General features: G+C 45.4%; 1 protein-coding gene across 1 annotated transcript; it reads left to right on the top strand.

Annotated features, from left to right (window-relative positions):
* Window positions 1-5,678: 5,678 nt before the first annotated feature.
* On the top strand, window positions 5,679-23,057 carry LOC129456910 (oocyte zinc finger protein XlCOF6-like). Its single transcript, XM_055227946.1, has 3 exons — window positions 5,679-6,000; window positions 12,197-12,676; window positions 21,324-23,057. Exons 1-3 carry the CDS (start codon window positions 5,776-5,778, stop codon window positions 22,641-22,643), a joined length of 2,025 nt encoding a protein of 674 aa, XP_055083921.1. The 5' UTR covers window positions 5,679-5,775; the 3' UTR covers window positions 22,644-23,057.
* Window positions 23,058-23,499: the final 442 nt, after the last annotated feature.

Raw genomic sequence — 23,499 nt, 5'->3', positions numbered from 1 at the left:
CACTATTTATCATGGAGATTTTTTCTTCGTACTAGTGCGTAACATTTGTTATTTTTCTGTTTCTGTACTACAATAAGACTTGAGCTGTAGAGGCTTGAATAACACACTAACACACTTCAATGACTCATTATAGAAACAAACTCGGCACTTACATGTTTCATTATGATTTTTATTGTAATTTGGATTTTCCTCCCCAAACCACCACCTTAATGTGGTGGAGGGGTTTGAGCACCCGAATGATCCTGGGAGCTATGTTGTCGGGGGCTTCATGCCCCTGGTAGGGTCACCCATGGCAAACAGGTCCTTGGAGACGGGTCTGACTAAGAGTGGTTCAGAAGCCCACATGAAGACAGAAACAATAAGGCCAGGTACGTCGCCCGACCTGGCGTTACCAAGGCCCCACCCTGGAGCCAGGCCTGGGGTGGGTGCTCGGCAGCGAGCGCCTTTCCCCACGGGGCCCGGCCGGGCCCAGCCCGAAGGAACGACGTAGGGCCGTCCTCCCGTGGACCCACCACCTGCGGGAGGAGCCATGAGGGGCGGGTGCAGAGAGATCTGGGCGGCAGTCGAAGGCGGGGACCTCGACAACCGGATCTCCGGACATGGAGACTAGCTCTGGGGACATGGAATGTCACCTCGCTGGGGGAGAAGGAGCTTGAGCTTGTGCGGGAGGTTGAGCGTTACCGGCTAGATATAGTCGGCCTCACCTCCACGCACAGCTTGGGCTCTGGAACCCAACTCCTTGAGAGGGGTTGGACTCTCCATTTCTCTGGCGTTGCCCGCGGGGAGCGGCGGCGAGCTGGTGTGGGCTTGCTCATTGCCCCACAGCTCAGCCGCCACATGTTGGAATTCACCCCGGTGAATGAGAGGGTCGCGTCCCTGCGCCTTCGGGTCGGGGACAGGTCTCTCACTGTTGTGTCGGCCTACGGGCCAAACAGCAGTGCAGAGTCCTTCTTGGAGTCCCTGGGAGGGGTACTAGATAGTGCACCAACCGGGGACTCCGTTGTTCTCCTGGGGGACTTCAATGCCCATGTGGGTAATGACAGTGACACTTGGAGGGGCATGATTGGGTGGAATGGCCTCCCCGATCTGAACCCGAGTGGTGTTTTGTTTTTGGACTTCTGTGCTAGTCACAGTTTGTCCATAACAAACACCATGTTCGAGCGCAAGGGTGTCCATCGGTGCACGTGGCACCAGGACACTCTAGGTCGGAGGTCGATGATCGACTTTGTTGTCGTGTCACCTGATCTCCGACCGCGTGTCTTGGACACTCGGGTGAAGAGAAGAGCTGAGCTGTCAACTGATCACCACCTGTTGGTGAGTTGGATCCGCTGGCGGAGGAGGAAGCTGGACAGACCTGGCAGGCCCAAGCGCATCGTGAGGGTCTGCTGGGAACGTCTGGTGGAGCCCTCTGTCAGAGGGGTCTTCAACTCACACCTCTCTTCTCCCTGATCCTGGGGGAGGCTGGGGACATGGACTCTGAGTGGGCCATGTTCTCCACCTCTATTGTCGATGCGGCTGCTCGTAGTTGTGGTCGTAAGGTCTGCGGTGCTTGTCACGGCGGCAATCCCCGAACCCGGTGGTGGACACCGGAAGTAAGAGATGCCGTCAAGCTGAAGAAGGAGTCCTATCGAGCCTTGTTGGCTCGTGGGACTCCTGAGGCAGCTGATGAATACCGGCGGCCCAAGCATGCTGCGGCTCGGGCAGTCGCAGAGGCAAAAACTCAGGGTTGGGAGGAGTTCGGGGATGCCATGGAGGAGGACTATCGGACGGCCTCAAAGAGATTCTGGCAAACTGTCTGACGCCTCAGGAGGGGGAAGCAGTGCTTCACCAACACTGTTTACAGTGCGGGTGGAGAGCTGCTGACCTCGACTGGGGATGTTGTCGGGCGGTGGAAGGAATACTTTGAGGATCTCCTCAATCCCACTGTCACGTCTTCCGAGGAGGAAGCAGAAACCATCACCCTGGCTGAAGTCACCAAGGTGGTTGGCAAGCTCCTCCGGGGCAAGGCTCCGGGGGTGGACGAGATCCGTCCTGAGTACCTCAAGTCTCTGGATGTTGTTGGGCTGTCTTGGCTGACACGTCTCTGCAACATCACGTGGCGGTCGGGGACAGTACATGTGGAATGGCAGATAGGGGTGGTGGTCCCTCTGTATAACAAGGGGGACCGGAGGGTGTGTTCCAATTACAGGGGTATCACACTCCTCAGCCTTCCCAGTAAGGTCTATTCCAGGGTACTGGAGAGGAGAATTTGACCAATAGTCGAACCTCGGATTCAGAAGGAGCAGTGTGGTTTTTGTCCTGGTCGTGGAACACTGGACCAGCTCTATACTCTCCATTGGGTCCTCGAGGGTTCATGGGAGTTTGCCCAACCAGTCCACATGTGTTTTGTGGATCTGGAGAAGGCATTCGACCGTGTCCCTCGTGGTGTCCTTTGGGGGGTGCTCTGGGAGTATGGGGTCCGGGGCTCTTTGCTAAGGGCTGTCTGGTCCCTGTATGACCGGAGTAGGAGCTGTGTTGCAGTAAGTCAGACCTGTTCCCGGTGCATGTTGGACTCTAACAGGGCTGCCCTTTGTCACCAGTTCTGTTCATTATATTTATGGACAGAATTTCTAGGCGCAGCCAGGGGCCGGAGGGGGTCTGGTTTGGGAACCACAGGATTTCATCTCTGCTGTTTGCAGATGATGTTGTCCTGATGGCTTCTTCGAGCCAGGACCTGCAGCAGGCACTTGGGCAGTTTGCAGCCGAGTGTGAAGCGGCTGGGATGAGAATCAGCTCCTCCAAATCCGAGGCCATTTCTTGTTCTTGATCGGAAAAAGGTGGTTTGCTCTCTCCAGGTGGGTGGTGAGTCTCTGCCTCAAGTGGAGGAGTTCAAGTATCTCGGGGTCTTGTTCACGAGTGAGGGAAGGATGGAGCGTGAGATTGACAGGCGGATCGGTGCAGAGTCTGCAGTGATGCGGTCGCTGTATCGGTCAGTTGTGGTAAAGAAGGAGCTGAGTCCAAAGGCAAAGCTCTCGATTTACCGGTGAATCTACGTTCCTACCCTCACCTATGGTCATCAGCTCTGGGTAATGACCGAAAGAACAAGGTTGCGGATACAAGCGGCTGAAATGGGTTTCCTCCGTAGGTGGCCGGGCGCACCCTTAGGGATAGGGTGAGGAGCTCGGTCACACGGGAGGAGCTCGGAGTAGAGCCGCTGCTCCTACACGTTGAGAGGAACCAGGTGGCTCGGGCATCTGCTCAGGATGCCTCCTGGACGCCTCCCTAGGGAGGTGTTCTGGGCATGTCCCACCGGGAGGACACGCTGGAGGGACTATGTCTCTCGGCTGGCCTGGGAACGCCTTGAGGTCCCACCGGAGGAGCTGGAGGACGTGTCTGGGGTGAGGGAAGTTTGGGAGTCCCTGCTTAGACTGCTGCCCCCGCGACCCCGCCCCAGCTAAGCGGAAGAAAATGGATGGATTTTTTTTTTTCCTAACCAAATCAAAACATGTAGACTATTTTTTAGAGATAACTGTACTTCAGGGCTTTTGCGTGAGTTGCATAAATTAGTTTCAACTTTATTGTTTATTGTGTATATGTATATGTGTAAGGCTACAGATCGTGAAGGCTACAGGCGTTGCAAGCATGCGTTTAGCAAAGAGGTGGAAAAGGCTAAAGCAAAGTACAATACACGTCTGGAGCAGCAATTCTCCACCAACGACTCTGCTCCTGTCTGGAGAGGGCTTAGGCAAATCACCAACTACAGGCCCAAAGCCCCTCCCGCTGTGGACAACAAACAACTAGCAGAAAAGTTAAACGGCTTTTATGCGAGGTTTGAAGTTTCACACCCCTCCCCCTCCTCCCCCACCATCATGGACATTACCTCCAAACCCACTTCGGACCCCCTCCTCCCCCACTGCCCTCACAGTTGTGGAGCAGGACGTGACTAAGCTTTTCAGGAAGCACAATCCCCGTAAGGCAGCGGGCCCAGACGGTGTCTCTCCTTCCACCCTTAGACACTGTGCTGAGGAACTGGCTCCTGTCTTCACTGACATTTTTAACACCTCCCTGGAGTCATGTCACGTCCCAGCTGTCCACCATCGTCCCCGTCCTCAAGAAGCCCAGGATCACTGGACTTAATGACTACAGACCTGTGGCGCTGACGTCTGTAGTCATGAAGTCATTTGAGCGCCTGGTCCTGCACCACCTCAAGTCCCTCACCTCCCCCCTCCTGGACCCTCTGCAGTTTGCCTACAGAGCCAATCGGTCTGTGGACGACGCCATTAACCTGGCCCTTCACTTCATCCTCCAGCATCTGGACTCCCCGGGAACCTACGCCAGGATCCTGTTTGTGGACTTCAGCTCTGCATTCAACACCATCCTCCCTGCTCTGCTCCAGGACAAGCTCGCTCAGCTCAATGTGCCTGACTCCACCTGCAGGTGGATCACTGACTTCCTGACGGACAGGAGACAGCGTGTGCGGCTGGGGAAGAATGTCTCGGACACTCGGACTATCAGCACAGGAACTCCACAGGGCTGTGTACTTTCTCCCCTACTCTTCTCCCTGTACACCAACTGCTGCACCTCCAGCCACGACTCCGTCAAACTGCCTACAGGAGGGAGGTGGACCGGCTGGTGTCCTGGTGCAGCAGCAACAACCTGGAGCTCAACGCTCAGAAGACAGTGGAGATGATTGTGGACTTCAGGAAAGTCACAGCCCCCCTGCCTCCCCTCACCCTGACGAACTCCCCCATCACCACTGTGGACTCTTTCCGCTTCCTGGGCACCTGCATCACCCAGGATTTCAAGTGGGAGCCGACCATCAGCTCCCTCATCAAGAAAGCCCAGCAGAGGATGTTCCACCTGTGGCAGCTGAGGAAACGCAAGCTGCCAGTCCAGAAGATGGTGCAGTTTTACACTTCCATCATTGAGTCCATCCTCACCTCCTCCATCACTGTGTGGTTCGCTGGGGCCACTGCCAGGGACAGACAAAGACTGCAGCGCATTGTGCGCTCTGCTGAGAAGGTGATTGGCTGCAGCCTTCCATCTCTACAGGACCTGTACGTCTCCAGGACTCGGGGGCGAGCAGGCCGTAGAGCAGCTGACACTTCTCACCCTGGACTATTTGAGCCACTTCCCTCTGGCAGGAGGCTACGGTCCATTGGGACCAGAACCTCTCGCCATAAGAACAGTTTCTTCCCCTCTGCAGTTCGTCTCATGAACACTTTATAATATCTGCACTAAACTGGACACTTAATAACACTGGTCACTTTAATAAGCCACTTTGCACTGTTGTTTTGATGCTGCTGTTGTATATATTTTCTCCCTTTAAGTATTTCATTTGATTTTTTTAAGCATATCTTTTTTTAACTTTGTGCATGCCCTTATTTGTATTTGTATTTATTCAGTGTGTTTATGTTGCACTTTTTCACCGAATCAAGTTCCTACTTTGTGAACTGTGTTCACAGACTATGGCAATAAAAGTCTTCTTCTGATATTTTCTTATATCGTACTTCAAAATGTGTCATCATGACAGGCCGACTCTTCAGGGAAGTTTTTAATGAGGGAATAAGTTTGGAACATTTTACAAAGTTTCTAAAGGTGTGATTGGTTAATCTGCCTGGTAACACTGGAGAAGAGAAAGGTCATGTGATCCATGAGCATTTTCGGAGTGTAACAGCCTGACCAGTGGGGGCAGCAGTGCACTAACCGTGTCTACTCTGCTGCACAAAAAGCAGGAAGCAGACAGAGCCCCGTGTGCGGTTAGCTCGGAGCTAAAGCTAAAAACACTTTGTTAAAATGTCCAAAGGCCAAACGCTGAGAGCTTTGGTGAATGTGCGGTTGACTGCGGCTGCTGAAGAGATCTTTGCGCTGTTTGAAAGAACGATAGCGGAGTATGAGGAGGAACTGTGTCGCTCCAAAGAGGAGAACCAGAGGAACCAGGACACTCCACAGACTCCACGGATTAAAGAGGAGCCAGAGGAGCAGAGCGTCAAACAGGAGGAAGACACGCTCCCAGCACAGGTGAGCTTTATCCACATGATTGTCTAGGATGAAGTTGCGTGAAACGGACCACATAAGGTTGGAGAGCACAGCTTCTGTTTCAATATTTCATTTGTAAAAGGAGTCTGTATGCTTCCTTTCTTAGCTCCTTTAGCATGGGAACTTCGGGAGCTTCCAAACCAGCGCTAAGGACCTATGAGGCATCCCACAATACAGTGCGCTTTTCTCCCGCAGGTTTCCGAACACGGCTGATCTCTACACTGTAAAAGTTGAATTGGCCCCGACATTGTAAAAAAAAACATGTGTCTGGACAAAGCAAACTTTATATAAGAGTGAAAATAAAAGCTTTACGGCCATCACAGCCTCACGCGCTTCATCTGTAGATGCATAATGACGTAAGGAAAGATCTGGACACGTCTTTTACGTTCATAGAAACAAACCTAAACTCACATGGATCATTTGCATAAACTCGGTTGATGAAGCCGCCGCTTTGTGCTCTGCAGACGGACTAAAGGACAGGGTTTGGTGCAGTATTTGTGACAGAGCAGAGGCTGCAGCTGATGGTGAGTCTGGAGAATAGTTAAAGGGCCGTATTAGGCTGTTTTCTCATCTATGTTATAATGTGGTTTCCTCATCACAAACATATTTAGGCTGAGACCCAGGACGCTGGAGGGACTATGTTTCTCGGCTGGAGAACGGGTGCTCCGTGCTTAAAGGTGAAGCAGAAGGCATCACATACACATGCTTCAGACATAACCAAAGTCCGGCCTGGGGGCCAGTTGCAGCCCATGTACAAATTTCCACTGGCCCACCACCTTTGGAATAAAAATAATTATGTGTGGCCCGTCAGTGCTGTTGACCAGTGTAAAATGTACAAGCAATATTATATTTCACTGGAAGACGGCATGAGATCTGAGGCCATGCTCTCGCTGACTTTTATTGCCAATTGGATAAAGACAGGTTTAAAGAAATTTGAATGTTAGCTAAGAAAATGCTGTTGGTTAGAAGACATTCTTGGTTTTGAACTTTAACAAGAACTGTGCAAGGACAAGACTGACTCTCACCTGCGTGACGTTTTACATGACGTTTTACGTGACGTTTTACGTGACGTTTTACGTGACGTTTTACGTGACGTTTTACGTGACGTTTTACGTGACCTTTTGCCATTAAAACTACAGTCTATTTACTACAGTCCAGATCTCAGTCTCGCCCTTCACTTTAGTGTAGGCAAGTTATTTGTTTGCCTTCTGAGGAGAACAAATTCTGAAATCTCAGTGAATTTATTTTACACACAGTTTAAATGTTCACTTTTTCATATTTATTATCTGTGTATCATTCATTTTCTTTTTGAAAGGTGAAAGCTATTTGCAATAAAAAGTAAAAAAAAAAAAATCATTTCTATTTAATATTAACCGGTCAAAGAATGATCAAGCCGAATGGTTGGCCCCAACACATTTTCACCTCACCAAATTGGGCCCTCTTTTCAAAAAAATGTTGACACCCCTGACATACATGCCTTGTGACCAGTGTCAAGAGATACATTTGCATTCAGTAGGGAAATTGAAGTTGTTCACACTCCATACGGGCCCTGAAGGCACCACATCAATTAAACCAATGAGCCAAGTCAGGCTTAGGTCACATCAAAAACACATCATTGTTTATGTGAGGAGGAAAAGTAGACTATATGAAAGTGTCCTATATGAGACGTAAAGACACAATTTGGCCTGTAATTAATATGTATACTATATAAAATATATAAATCTATATAATGTACATACACACTACTACATCAGGGCTGAGAAAGTTAAAGATCCTCTCTTTGTCACACCCTTGCATGAAATGCTGGCTGCACACTCTTGTACCTTTGGTGGGAGTAAAGTTGTCCATCTGGATTTGATCTAGTCACTGCCTGTGCACTGTGTCATCCACAGGAAACTAATGGAAACTAATGTTTAAATTGTAGAGGGATGACACAAAGAGGCACACAGCAGTGTAGAGCTCAAACAGGCCCCAAGGCCTGTCACATCCTTAACTCTAAACAGACTCATTTCCTCTAATAAAGTCACTGCAGTCTCTTCACAGACCTGCTCGCTCTAACACCTGTAAAGAGAGTAAAGCAGAACCATGTTTAAGTTTGAACACGCACAGACAGGCTGTTTGCCAGGGAGTCGTGCACATGTGACAATTACCGTAAATTTCGGACTACAGAGCGCACCTTGATATAAGCCGCACCAGCTAAATTTGAAGAGAAAATCAATTTTGTACATATATAAGCCGCACCTGAATAAAAGCCGCAGGTTTTCATATTGTAACATGAGATATTTACACAGAAAGACGGTGCACCGACACGCTTTTTTTAAACTGTGCCTGAAAATTGGAACCAACACGACAACAACACGGGATGAACACATCTGCAGGTTTAGAAAATAAAGCTGCACCAACACGGAAAATCTGCTTTTATTTCCTCTGAAAACTTTTGTCGTCTTTTTACATTGACCAAGTTGGATTCATTGATGTCGAGCTCACGTGCAGTGGCTCTATTTCAGGGGTCGGCAACTCGCGGCTCCGGAGCCGTATCGCCTCTTTCAGCCTTATACTGCGGCTCTGCGTGGCTTGGGAACTGACACAGACACAGCTCACAGTCCTGCGTAAAGAGCCCTGATTTTCAGACGCTGTGCGCACAGGGGTCAGGAGCAACTTTGGCCCGTCCCTAATGACACACTAATAAGCTCGTCCGTAGATGTATCATGAAAATCCTGCTGGAAATCGCCACAGAAATCTATTTGATGTAGTAGCAAGTATATTATCTGCTCTTGTCTCCGCGATGACGTATCACGTATAACACATCAGACACGACGCACAAAAGTAGAGCCACAAGCGAGTGAAAATGAGCCAAAACAAAAGTCTTTGGAGATCTTTTTAACAAAAGGGAAAAGGACAACTGAGGAGCCAGAAGAGGAGACTACGACCTCCAAGAAAAAGAAAGATAAATTTAACAGACAATGCCTACTTAAAATCTGGGTTTGTCGCTACAGGTGACTCTCACGCACAGAGTCCGCTCTGCGTAACATACGGGAAAAGCAAATAAGGCAATGAAACCTTCAAAACTGCTCTGGCACATGGAGAATAAGCACCTGGGATTAAACGATACGCTACGAGTTTTTTTGTTGTTGTTTTTTTAAAGAAACTGCGGAGTAGAGTAGACATAATCACATAATCAGCGCGATGCATGATGCAGCGGTTTGGTGAGTTGTATTTTTTATGCACTTAAGTTGTTTTTGCCATATTTATCTGCCACGTGTAGAAGGCTTGTCCGTGAAAGTAAAACCTACATTATTCCGTTACATTATTGTTATTATACAGTGTTATCTTCATTTTAGATGTCAAAAAGTATTTGCGGCTCCCAGTGTTTTATTTTATGTGGAAAGTGGGTCCAAATGGCTCTTTGCGTGTTAAAGGCCGACCCCTGCTCTGTTTCCTTTCTGTTTCTTTATCTTAAAAACTGCATCATATCCATTTCATGATGCGCAAAATGATCGTTCAAAATCAAAACTAGTGAATTCTTCAGAGCAGAATCTTTCCCCACGTCTGTCTCACTTTTACGTTTACAGCTAGAGAGCGCCCCCCAGGGTCCGTTATCCAGTAAAATTCCATATATAAGCCGCACTGCTGTAAAAGCCGCAGGGTTCAAAGCGTGGAAAAAAAGTAGCGGCTTATAATCCGAAATTTACGGTATGTGTCTTTCCCTTAAGATATTAATCTGTGGCCACAAGATTTAGTATTATAACTTATTTCTTTTACGTCATCTGCAGGATTCTATAGAAATTCATCTATTTAATACTAAAAACCTTGACAAGCAGATATAAAGGTAGTGTGTGTGTGTATGTATGTATGTATGTAGGGGTGTATGTGGGTGTGTGTGTGTGTGTGTGTGTGTGTGGGGGTGTGTGTGTGGGGGGGGGTGGGTGTGTGTGTGTGTGTGTGTGTGTGTACATACATGGACAAAATTGTTGGTACCCTTTGGTTAATCAAAGAAAAACTCAGAATGGTCACAGAAATTACTTGAATCTGACAAAAGTAATAATAAATAAAAAATCTATGTAATTTAACCAGTGAAAGTCAGACATTGCTTTTCAACCATGCTTCAACAAAATTATATAAAAAAAAAAAAAACTTATGAAACAGGCCTGGACAAAAATGATGGTACCCTTAACTTAATATTTTGTTGCACAACTTTTTGAGGCAATCACTGCAATCAAACAATTCCTGTAACTGTCAATCAGACTTCTGCACCTCTCAGCAAGTATTTTGGCCCACTCCTCATGACCAAACTGCTCCAGTTGTCTCAGGTTTGAAGGGTGCCTTTTCCAGATGGCATGTTTCAGCTCGTTCCAAAGATGCTCAATAGGATTTAGGTCAGGGCTCATAGAAGGCCACTTTAGAATAGTCCAATGTTTTCCTCTTAGCCATTCTTGTGTGTTTTGGGTCATTGTCCTGTTGCAAGACTCATGAACTTCGACTGAGACCAAGCTTTCTGACACTGGCAGCACATTTCTCTCTAGAATCCCTTGACAATGTTGAGATTTCATTGTACCTTGCACAGATTCAAGACACCCTGTGCCAGATGCAGCAAAGCAGCCCCAGAACATAACAGAGCCTCCTCCATGTTTGACAGTAGGGACAATGTTCTTTTCTTGATATGCTTGATTTTTCTGTCTATGAACATAGAGCTGATGTGCCTTGGCAAAAAGTTCAATTTTTGTCTAGTCTGTCCATAGGACATTCTCCCAGAAGCTTTGTGGCTTGTCAACATGTAGTTTGGCAAATTCCAATCTGGCTTTTTATGATTTATTTTCAACCATGGTATTTTCCTTGGTCGTCTTCCATTAAATCGACTTTGGCTCAAACAATGACTGATGGTGCGATCTGACACTGATGTTCCTTGAGCTTAACGTTCACCTTTAATCTCTTCAGAAGTTTTTCTGGGCTCTTTTGTTACCATTTGTATTATCCGTCTCTTTGATTTATCATCAATTTTCCTCCTGCGGCCACGTCCAGGGAGGTTGGCTTCAGTCCCATGGATCTTAAATTTCTGAATAACATGTGCAACTGTAGTCACAGTAACATCAAGCTGCTTGAAGATGGTCTTATAACCTTTACCTTTAACACACTTGTCTATAATTTTCTTTCTAATCTCCTGAGACAACTCTTTCCTTTGCTTCTTCTGGTCCATGTTGAGTGTGGTACACAAACAGCACAGTGATGACCTGTAGCCCTATATATATAGGCCCACTGAAGATTGTAGACACCTGTGATGCTAATTATAGTGGACACACCTTGGATTAACATGTCCCTTTTGTCACATTATTTTCAGTCTTTTCTAGGATGGTTGAAAAGCAATGTCTGACTTTCATTGGTTAAATTTAATAGAATTTGTATTATTTATTTATTTATTTATTTTATTATTATTATTATTATTATTATTATTATTATTATTATTATCCACGTCTGTGTATATATACTCTGATATGATTTGGGGTCACTGGGTCAAATGCCCTAAACCCCTAAAAATATCTGAATATTCCAGCACAAAGCCAAACCCATGTATTTCTTTTTTTGTGTTGTATTTCCTGTTCATATAAACTCGTCTCTTTGCTGTATGTGCTCGTGCTATACATCTCGGGGGTCAGGGCTCTGGAAACCTGAATATTTTTGGGTGTGTTTTTGGGTGGAGCTGTGCCACAAGGTCTCAAATATCACATGCCCTTTGCTGGATACACAAATATACACACAACTATACTCACCCTCAATGTCTCACCACAATGTTGATAAATGAGGTCTCCCATGGGCACAATACAACAGCACCACCTGCTGGCCAACCAAACACCGTACAATTTGGCTCTAACAGGACATATTCAAATGGAGCTGTTATCTTTTATTCAGTGAGGGAGAGTGAGCATTATCTAATACACAGAATATGTGTTAAGGGCCAGTTGTTGACTTGATGTCCTCTGGTCAGGGCGATCCTTCATCTGGAGGCTGTGCATTTGTTCTCATCTTGAGATTGATAAATGTATAACAATATTTCTAACAACCCTCAACCAAGAAAATGACAGAAACATTTAGCACATTTCTGATTGAAATCAAGAAATATTCTGATTATTATTTTCAGTCAAAATACGAATATTCATATTTGTGTGTTTGTTCCCCACCCCAGCTCCCAGTGGCCGTCCCAGAGTCCAGTGCTGTCTGTGTGAAGACAGAAGAGTCCTCACTGCTTCAACATAGACAAACTGAGCACAGAGAGGAAACACAGGGAGAGGACATCAGCACAGAGCCACATTTACACTCAGAGACTGAGGGACACATGGAGCACTCCTCTGACACTGACAATGATGAAGACTGGAGAGCTCCATTCAGCTGTTCAGCTGCACAGATGGAGACAAAGGCTGATGGAGACAACTGCAACCAAGTCCAGAAAGGCCAGACGCTGAGAGCTTTGGTTAATGAGCGGCTGACTGCGGCTGCTGAAGAGATCTTTGCGCTGTTTGAAAGAACGACAGCGGAGTATGAGGTGGAACTGTGCCGCTCCAAAGAGGAGAACCAGAGGAACCAGGACACTCCACAGACTCCATGGATTAAAGAGGAGCCAGAGGAGCAGGGCGTCAAACAGGAGGAAGACACGCTCCCAGCACAGGTGAGCTTTATCCACAGTGTTGGAAGTCACTAAATACATGACTGAAAATACGTAGGTCTTTTCAGAATACTCATTTTGAGTAACTGTCCAGTTGGACTAGTGGCCACTCATTGGCTCTACAGCAAAAAAATCCCTCTTTCCCTGAAAGGATTTTTCTCATAGAGCGCAATGTCACCACAAACTGCTCATGTTCAGCTGACACTGACAGGTCGCCTACAGCTTTCACAAAACTTGAATTCTGTGGTGATTTTGACCTAATTCCAATTCATAAACTTTTTTTAGGCTAAATAATGGCGACATGCGCCAGTGAGCATGGCCTGGAGTCAATGGAGCTGAACTGTACAGTAGCTCTAGCCAAATCTCTTAAAAAGAGACAAATAAGTGTCACATCTCACAGTGGATCCAAAGTCAGTATATTTTATTTATTTCATCTTTATTTCGGACTTGAGGTCCATTTAAAAAAAACAAACAAAAAAAACAAACAGACAGACAGTAACAATACAAAACAATAAACATCTATGTTTTAAAAAGACAACCATACCAATGTCTCCACATTCTGGATTGGTAGCGAATTGCACTGCATCTTATGCTTGTGAGTGACAGTATAATTTCATTTTCTGACTTATTCAGCCTGCAGATAAATCTGTACATTAAAGTTCTCAGTACAGCTTGCAACATATTCACTCGTGCAGTGACATTTCAGTCACACTGGTCCATCGTGGCCTCCTCAAGAGCACCCGCAACGCGTCATTTTAAGCCACCTGCAGCCTCTGTAGACTGGCTTTTTTGTACTGAGTCCAGAGGTGGGCAGTGTATAGTTGTGTGCAATATGATTTAAATAACATTAACTTTACATCATCAGAGCATGAACTGAACTTGAACAGAAGAGTATTAGCTTGTGCATACAACATCCTGCATTGTCTATAAATATCATCATCTGCCATGTCCGCAGTGATGATATGCCCAAGATATTTAATTTTAGCTGTAACATTCAATACAACATTAGACGGGCAAAAATCAGGATACTGCATGTGTTTATCCTCTTTAGTCCTACAAATCATGATCATGCTCTTAGTTGCGTTATAAGTATAGACAGAAAACATCATTAAAACACAAATTATCTTGTGGTCATCATGGATAAACTGTGTTCTGGTCTTTAAACATTCTGCCACTTACACACACTTCAAACGTGAAGTACAAATCTATTTTCTGTAACTGGAACATTACCATGGTCCACTTCCTCAATGATAAAACTGTTTAGGTGCTCTTCAGCTAAGAATAAAAGAAACTACATTTACTCTACCTCTAAATGTCTGTGTAATCCCTCGGTCATCCAGATCTGATCTATAGCAAAAGATTAAGTTTAAATCTGTCTACTGGAAAAATCATTGTAGGCGTGAAGACGTTTCGCTGCTCATTCAAGCCGCTTCTTCAGTTCTGGTCAAATCGCTGGTGGACATTGCCTAATATCTATATGAAGTTAGGGGCTAACTACATTGAAACTGTAAACAGCTATTGTCTACAGTTCAGCCTTAACGATCCTATTCAACCTGTAATGGTCTATTGTTCTGTTTGTTCCTGTTTGTTTTGGGTCTGAGGATAGAGTTGTTGATCAGTGAGAGATGATGTCTCAGGCTCCCACTCCTGTTTAAGGAAGGATTGTCTTTCCTAACAAAAGGAGGGAGAGAGAAGTTGTAGGAGGTGTAGGTTGAAGACCCCCCTGACAGATGGCTCCACCAGACATTCCCAACAGACACTCACAATATGCTTGGGTCTTCCATGTCTGTCCGGCTTTCTCCTGTGTCAGTGGATTCAACTCTCCAGCAGGCGGTGATCGATTGACAGCTCATAGGAGCGTTCAAGACACACGACCGAAGGTCAGATCAGAAGAATCAGAAGACTTTTATTGCCATTGTTTGTGAACACAGTTCACAAACTAGGAACGTACTTCGGTGATATAGTGCCACATAAAACAGACTGAATAAATACAAATACAGATAAGAGCATGCACAAAGTAAAAAAAAAAAGATATGCTTAAAAAAATTAAATAAAATACTTACAGGTAGAAAATATATACAACAGCAGCATCAGAACAACAGTGCAAACATGACTTATTAAAGTGACTGGTATTATAAAGTGTCCAGTTTTGTGCAAATATTATAAAGTGTTCATGAGACAAACGGCAGAAGGGAAGAAACTGTTCTTATGACGAGAGGTTCTGGTCCTAATGGACCGTAGCCTCCTGCCAGAGGGAAGTGGCTCAAATAGTCCATGTCCAGGGTGAGAAGTGTCAGCTGCTCTACGGCCTGCTCGCCCCCGAGTCCTGGAGACGTACAGGTCCTGTAGAGATGGAAGGCTGCAGCCAATCACCTTCTCAGCAGAGCGCACAATGCGCTGCAGTCTCTGTCTGTCCCTGGCAGTGGCCCCAGCGAACCACACAGTGATGGAGGAGGTGAGGATGGACTCAATGATGGCCGTGTAAAACTGCACCATCAGCTGGACCGGCAGCTTGCCTTTCCTCAGCTGCCGCAGGTAGAACATCCTGTGCTGGGCTTTCTTGATGAGGGAGCTGATGGTCGGCTCCCACTTGAGATCCTGGGTGATGCAGGTGCCCAGGAAGCGGAAAGAGTCCACTGTGGTGATGGGGAGGCAGGGAGGCTGTGACTTTCCTGACGGGAGGCTGTGACTTTCCTGACGTCCACGATCATCTCCACTGTCTTCAGGGCGTTAAGCTCCAGGTTGTTGCTGCTGCACCAGGACACCAGCCGGTCCACCTCCCTCGTATAGGCAGACTCATCGCCATCCGAGATTAATTTTGACAGAGTCGTGGCTGGAGGTGCAGCAGTTGGTGTACAGGGAGAAGAGCAGGGGAGAAAGTACACAGCCTTGTGGAGTTCCTGTGCTGATAATCCCAGCGTCCGAGACATTCTTCCCCAGCCGCACACGATGTCTCCTGTCCTTCAGGAAGTCAGTGATCCACCTGCAGGTGGAGTCAGGCATGTTGAGCTGAGCGAGCTTGTCCTGGTGCAGAGCAGGGAGATGCCCAGATGCTGGAGGATGAAGTGAAGGGCCAGGTTAATGGCGTCGTCTAGAGAACGATTGGCTCTGTAGGTGAACTGCAGAGGGTCCAGGGTTCTGCTTCCTGAAAAGCTTAGTCACGTCCTGCTCCAAAACTGTGAGGGCGCTGGGGGAGGAGGAGGGGTCTGAAGTGGGTTTGGCTGTAATGTCCATGGTAGTGCGGAGGAGGGGGAGGGGTGTGAGACCTCAAACTTCGCATAAAAGCTATTTAACTTTTCTGCTAGCTGTTTGTTGTCCATGGCAGGAGGGGCTTTGGGCCTGTAGTTGGTGATTTGCCTAAGCCCTCTCCAGACAGAGGCAGAGTCGTTGGTGGAGAAATGCTGCTCCAGACGTGTATTGTACTTTGCTTTAGCCTTCTCCACCTCTTTGCTAAAAGCATACTTGCAACGCCTGTAGCCTTCACGATCTTCTGCCCTGTAAGCCATCTGCTTTTCCCTCCTCAGACGTCTCAGTCTGGGTGTGAACTAGGGTTTGTCGTTCTTAAAAGTCAACGTGGTACATGATGGAACGATGCTGTCCTCACAGAACTGAATGTATGTCGTCACAGTGTCTGTGTACTCATCCAAACTGTCTGTGGCAGCCTTGAACACATCCCAGTCTGTAGTGTCCAAACACGTGCGAAGCTCCTCCGTAGCCTCAGTGGTCCACTTCTTAAAAGTCCTCACAGCAGGTTTGGAGAGTTTCAGCCATTGTTTGTAAGCAGGTATGAGGTGAACATGACGTGATCAGAGAATCCTAGAGCAGCACGGGGCACGGCTCTGTAGGCTCCACTGACCGTTGTGTAACAATGATCCAGCGCCTTATGCTCTCTCATCAGGCATTTAATAAACTGTTTGTACTTGGGCAGTTCCTGGCTCAGATTTCCCTTATTAAAATCCCCTAGGATGATTAGTAAAGAGTTCAGGAAGGTTCGCTCCACATTCAGAGTCTGCTCTGCGAGCACGTGCTGGGCCTCGTGCGTGTCCGCGCACGGAGGGATGTAAACAGCGGCCAGAATGAATGAAGCAAACTCACGTGGAGAATAGAAAGGCCTGCAGTTAATGAACAGATATTCCACGGCGGGAGAGCAGTGTTTGGAGATCACAGTCACATCCGTACAACAGGCGTTATTGATGCAGAAACAGACACCTCCATCTTTCGTCTTTCCCCCGGAGAGTTCCCGTTGTCTGTCCGTGCAGAGGAGCTGGAATCCCTCCAGATGAAGTGCGCAGTCCGGGATACGCACGTTGAGCCATGTCTCCGTGAAGCACAAGACGCAAGAGGAAGAAAAGTCCTTTTTCTCCTCATCAGCAGCGCCAGTTCATTTGTCTTGTTGCTGAGTGAGCAAACGTTAGAGAGGAAAATCCCAGGTAAGGGTGTGCGAGCGGCACGTCTCTGAAGGCGCACCAAGGCCCGTGCCCGCTTTCCTCGTCTTCGGCGTCTCACTCTTTTGGCCAAAGAGTGAACAAAATCTACTGCAGGTACTAAAAAAACTGGCAGTAGGTCAACAGGAGTGGTAGTTCTGATGGATAAGAGCTCTTCACGGGTTTAAGAGCACGCTGTCACAGGACAAACGCACAAAAACAAAAAACACACAACACACCAAATCACCAGGGCGACCGTATGTTGCGCAATCTTGGATGACAAAGTCAATCATCGATCTCCAACCTAGAATGTCCTGGTGCTACGTGCACTGATGGGCACCCTTGTGCTTGAACATGGTGTTCGTTATGGTTCACATCAGGGAGGCTGTTCTTCCACTGGTGTCACTGATGTTGCCCATGTGGGCGTTAATGTCCCCTAGTAGAAAAATGTCCCTGGACTATCATTAGAAAGTATTACTGTAATAATAAGAATAATAAGATGAAATTAACTGGCACATCATAGAAGGTAAACAGCCCTCCAAAGGTATTAAAGTAGTTTAGCCACAGATCCAATTAAACCTGGCCCAAATACCGAATCGTTAAGCTGCAACTAATAAGTGTTGTCTGGTTTATAGACTATGAATGTAAAAACAATATTGGTTACCTCTGTCTTTATTACTTTTTAACAAGGTATATATTTTGTTAAAGTTATGTAGTAGCTACAACTGAGAAAAAATCACTTTCATGAATTCCTTACATCATTCAATCTAAACAGAAATAAACAGCGGCGATGACGACACCTTGACTCTTCTTCTATTAAATAATAAATCATAAAAAATAACATACGTAACATACATAACATATGTAACGTAACCGTAAAGAAAGCAGTGGAAGTGCGGTCCGTGGTGTAGCCCTGTCCCATTTCGGCAAGATGGTGGCTACACTGAGGAGTACACATTTTCAGCCTGGTACTTCAAACGGTACTTCGAATTATGCATTTGGCAAGTTGGTATACGGCCAGTGACTCACAAATAACGATGCGACCCTATAATTGTTCTGGATTATTACCGATGGACAGGTGTCGCTATGTGACTGCAGACTACATTAGGCTACATTGAGCTCCTTACTTTTCTTTTACCCCGCGGCGTACGCATCACTTTGATTTATTTTGTCAGAGAGGGAGAGAGACCTCATATTAACTTTCTAAGTGCCATTGATGTGTGTGTAAATTTATGTATATATTTATATACATGTATATACGTATAATGTCCTGTTCGGCAGCAACTTATAATAACTTTTTTTTAAGTGTTGTGAACGCAGTGCTCTGGGACAAATGTCTGGATGTGCCCAATAAAAACGAGGCAGCCAGCCAGGTATGGAAGAAAACACTCCATGGCAATGCTGTAACTTTCACTCATTGAGAAATGTTTCTCTGCTTACATCAAGTCTGGCCGATGTCCCACCTCCAAGAGCCATCTACCCCACTGTGATTGGTAGGTTCTTTCAGCTCCACACTGTAAAGTGCCATATATATCAAACTCGCGGGCCGCACTAACATTAAATTTTCATATTAAGGTGGGAGCCACAAACTATCATCCCGGGGGCCGCAATTGGTCCGTGAGCAGTGAGTCTGAGACCCCTTGTCTAGTCCCTCCCAGCGACTCCAAAAAGGCCGGGTACTCTACACTGCTCTTAGGCCAACACAACAGTGAAAGACCTGTCAACACTTGGATTTGAACTGTGGAGCAATAAGCAAGCCCACACCAGCTCAACACCTCTCCTCACGGGCAACGCCATAAAAGTGGAGAGTCCAACCCCTCTCGAGAGTTGGTTACCAAAGCCCAAGCTGTGCGTGGAGGTGAGGCCAACTATATCTAGCCTCATGTCTAGCTCAAACTCCTGCTCGTGCAGGGTGACATTCCACATCAAGGTGACGTTCCATGTCACCACAGAGATCATCGGTGACCACTGCACAGTCCTCTTTGCACCTGACCCCTATGACCTCTCTGCGGGTGGTGAACCTACAGGAGGGCAAACCCACGTTGTTCTTTTGGGCTTAGCCCAGCAGGGCCATACCGGATGACACCATGGTCTTTGATATACTACTGTCCAAAGGGTTTCTGTGAATTGTTCTTAGTCTGACCCATCACCTAGGACCTGTAGGCTCGCCCCTACCAGGGGCATAATGCCCTGGGCAACATAGCTCCTAGGATCATTGAGATATGCAAAGTCCCCCACCACAATGAGGTGGACGTCCAATGAGGAGTATTTAAGATTCATTCAATTAAATTCATTTTATTTTTGTAACGCCCAAAATCACAACAACAGTTGTCTCAAAGGGCATTCATGTTTTGGTTGATGGGGGAAACCGGAGTACCCGGAGGAAACCCATCCAGACACGGGGAGAAACATGCAAAACTCCACACAGAAAGGCCTGGGTGACCCGGGGATCGAACCAAACCTTCTTGCTGTGAGGCATGAGTGCCACTCAGCCACCGTGCTGCCTACACACAAGGCCTGGCCCTGTCTTCATTCATGCACACTCTATGACCACAACTCTACTGAGCCAGACAGCAGTAGTAAAACCTCCAAAACATTATTTCACAGAGAATCCTACACAATGCTTGATAATGTCACGGTAACACATTTTGAAGTGCGATTATACATGGTGTCCAAGTCCTCTTACAATTAAATAAGTTATTACAAAGGCAATTGATCAGATCTTAATCAAACATGTTCTCTTGTACTCAGTGGTGTCCAAAGTGTTTGGCCTCATTTAATACACCTCTGTATGGGCTCCATTAGGGGCACAAAGCACATCAAGATGGGACTGGATTTTTTTTGCCCTGTCAATGTAGCAGATCCTCATAGATGTTGTATTTTTTGCTTTAGTTCACTAATGTCCCGCATGTTTCCTTGATACACAATATCTTTAACAAAGCCCCATAGAAGGAAAAGAAAAATTCAAATCTGTCAATGGGACAAAGCCTACAAAAAGAAACTGTAAACACACAGGTGTGTTAGTTTCAGTGTTGTTAGCTCCTCCCTTCAGACAGATATTTTTATTTATTTTATTTTTTTTTTTATTTGTCTTGGGCAAATGGACATCTTTTCTCTTGCATAGCCTAGGCAGCCACAATCGATATCAATCAACACATGATACAAGAGACAAGGAAAAATAAACAAAAACAGACAGCAAAACAGCAAAACACACACAAAAAAAGAGTACCTCCGATTGCCCAAAAAGGAGTGGGAATATGGGGATATGAAGCAGTGTGCAGCAGTCATCTGACCAGGCTTAAATGAGTAGCCAAACGTCTTTTTTCACAATGTATCAGACAAGTGAGGGATTACCCAGACATAGCCCCATAGACAGGAATCCAGAGGTGTGATATCTGGTGAACGTGGTGCAAACAGGGTTGGTCCGTCCCTTCCAATCCCTCTGGAAATGTTTGAGGAACTCATGAACATGCATACTGATGATACCGTTCTCATCAAGTATTTCATTGTGAATTTAGCCCCATCTGAATAGAATCATTACCAGATATAGTAAAAGAAAATTTCAAGTCTGTCCACTGGACAAAAAGTTGTTGAAGTGAAGAGGTCTGGCTGCTCATCCAAGCCTATTCTTGAGTTCTGGTCAGATTGCTGGTGGACACTGCCTTATATCTATCAGAAGGTAGGAGCTAACTACACTGAAACTAACACACTTGTTTGTTTACAGTTTCTGTTTATACGCTAGGTCTAATGAACTACACAAAGTGTAAACTGTTCCTGAGCATAGTCATTCAGACCCCTAATAGGTGCCCTCACATCTATTAGCATACTGGCTAGGCCTATTGTTTTCTTTGTTTAGATTTAGGAGGATGGAGTTATAAATGGGGGATAGATGATGTCTAAGCCCCCATTCTTGTTCAAAAACAGATTGTCTTTCCTAACAAAAATCTTTTAACTTATCTCATTAACTTCCCTCTCAACCCATTTTTCTTTGGCTAAGATCTGTACCTCCATCTAAAACATTAAAAACAGATGCAGGTGTGTGTATAAAGGTTTGTTACCAGGAAATTCCTTCATCTGGAGGCTGTGCATTTGTTCTCATCTTGAGATTGATAAATGTTTAACAATATTTTAAACAAATTTCAACCAAGAAAATTACAGAAATCAAGAAATATTCAGATGTTTTCAGTCAAAATATTAATATTAATATTTGTGTATTTGTTCCCCAGCTCCCAGTGGGTGTCCCAGAGTTCAGTGTTGTCTGTGTGAAGACAGAAGAGTCCTCACTGTCCCATCAACATAGACAAACTGAGCACAGAGAGGAAACACAGGGAGAGGACATCCGCACAGAGCCACATTTACACTCAGAGACTGAGGGACACATGGAGCACTCCTCTGACACTGAACATGATGAAGACTGGAGAGCTCCATTCAGCTGTTCAGCTGCACAGATGGACACAGATGTTGATGGAGACAACTGCAACCAATTCCAGATCAGAGCCAGAGGCACCGCTGCACCAAACTCAGGTCTGTCCCACAAATACAAGTCTGCACCAGAGACTAGTGCCACTGTGAACTATGGAGACATATCAGCAACAGCCCAAGGAGCTGACAAGAAGAAACACCAGTGCTCTGTGTGTATGAAGAGGTTTGGGACTAACCAGATTTTACAAAGACATATTAGAATTCACACAGGAGAAAGACCATTCAGCTGTTTAATTTGTTTGAAAAAATTTACTGCAAAGACTAGTCTAGATAACCATGTAAAGATACACACCGGTGAACGACCTTACAGCTGTTTAACCTGTAAGAAAACATTTAAACAAAAAAACGGCCTAGATTACCATGTAAAGACACACACAGGCGATAAACCATTCAGCTGTTCAATCTGTGAGAAGACATTTTGCGATAAGAGTGCTCTAGTTCGACATATGAGAACACACACAGGAGAGAGACCTTACAGCTGTTTAATATGTAACAAAACATTTACCATAAAGAATCATCTAGATAGGCATATAAAAATACATACGGGCGAGAAACCTTACAGCTGTTTAATCTGTAAGAAAACATTTACCCAAAAATCTAGTCTAGATTCCCATGTGAAGATACACATAGGCGATAAACCATTTAACTGTTCAACATGTGAGAGAACATTTACCCATAAAACCAGTCTAGATTACCATAAAAAGACGCACACAGGAGATAAACCATTCAGCTGCTCAATCTGTGATAAGACATTTTGTGATAAGAGTGCTCTTGTTCAACATCTGAGAACACACACAGGAGAGAAACCTTACAGCTGTTCAACATGTGAGAAAACATTTTCTCTTAAAGCCAATCTACATCAACATTTATGGATGCACAAAAGTGAACGACCTTTCAGCTGTTCAACATGTGAGAAGACATTTGCCACAAGGGGTAATCTAGAGAAACACAAGAGAATACACACTGGTGAGAGACCTTACAGCTGTTCCATTTGTAATAAAGGGTTTAAACTCAAACAGCATTTGAAGAAACACATGAGAACTCACAAAACAGAAAGTGACTGAAGGCTAATTGGTTGTGTTCATATGATGTTTTAAATAGAATTTTGTGTTGGAGTCTGCTGCTTCATTTTGAATGAAAATCCTGTCACAATAAATAGTTTTGTTTTTCTAAAAGACAAATTTGAGCCTGTAAGTTTCTGTTCTTTTGCATAAATAACAGGCGCAAATGCAGGGGAACGTTCTATAGATCTTTATTGTTGATTACAGCAATACAGTCAGGTTAAAGGTAGCGTCCAGCAAAATTCAGAGCAGAGTCTAAGTGCTTCAGACACCACTTAGGACACTACTCAGAGTCTAGTGCAGAGTCTAACAGGGTGAGATTGCACCACTGTTTTATAACCCTCCCCTTGTGATATCATTTAGTGGTAGTTTTAAGGTCAGATATTTTTAACCTCATTTGAACTACTTAAATCTCCCAAAAAAAAAATTAAAAAAAATTTCAATGTCCTAAAAATATTTTAGTTTTCCTCTTTGTGCAGCAGGAGGTATTGTAGACTTTCTGTGGCAATCTCAACTGAACAGAGAAATGATGTTTAAACGAGGATAAAACAATAGTTGTATAGCTCCAAAGTTTGGCAAATCTGGGACTGAAATTATTCAAATGATTCTAGTGAAGTTTAAAAAACAGTGGAGCACTTCCTGTATTACCACTAATTGACATCACAAGGTGGAACAGTGACTTCTGTTTGAGAGAAGAACACCACCTAAATCTGCAGAGTTTGTGTGTTACACACAAAGCACAGCTTCATGTCTGTTTGTGATGAGGAAACTGTATTAGAACAGATCAGAAAATAGCCTAATATGAGCCCTTTAAAATAACTGTGATTTCAATAAAGGCCTAAAAAGCAGTAGCCTGCAG

Source organism: Periophthalmus magnuspinnatus, chromosome 16 (assembly GCF_009829125.3).
Source record: "Periophthalmus magnuspinnatus isolate fPerMag1 chromosome 16, fPerMag1.2.pri, whole genome shotgun sequence".
NCBI classification, from domain to species: domain Eukaryota; kingdom Metazoa; phylum Chordata; class Actinopteri; order Gobiiformes; family Gobiidae; genus Periophthalmus; species Periophthalmus magnuspinnatus.
Note: the sequence above shows the minus strand (reverse complement) of the source record. Positions and strands in the feature narration are given on the sequence as shown.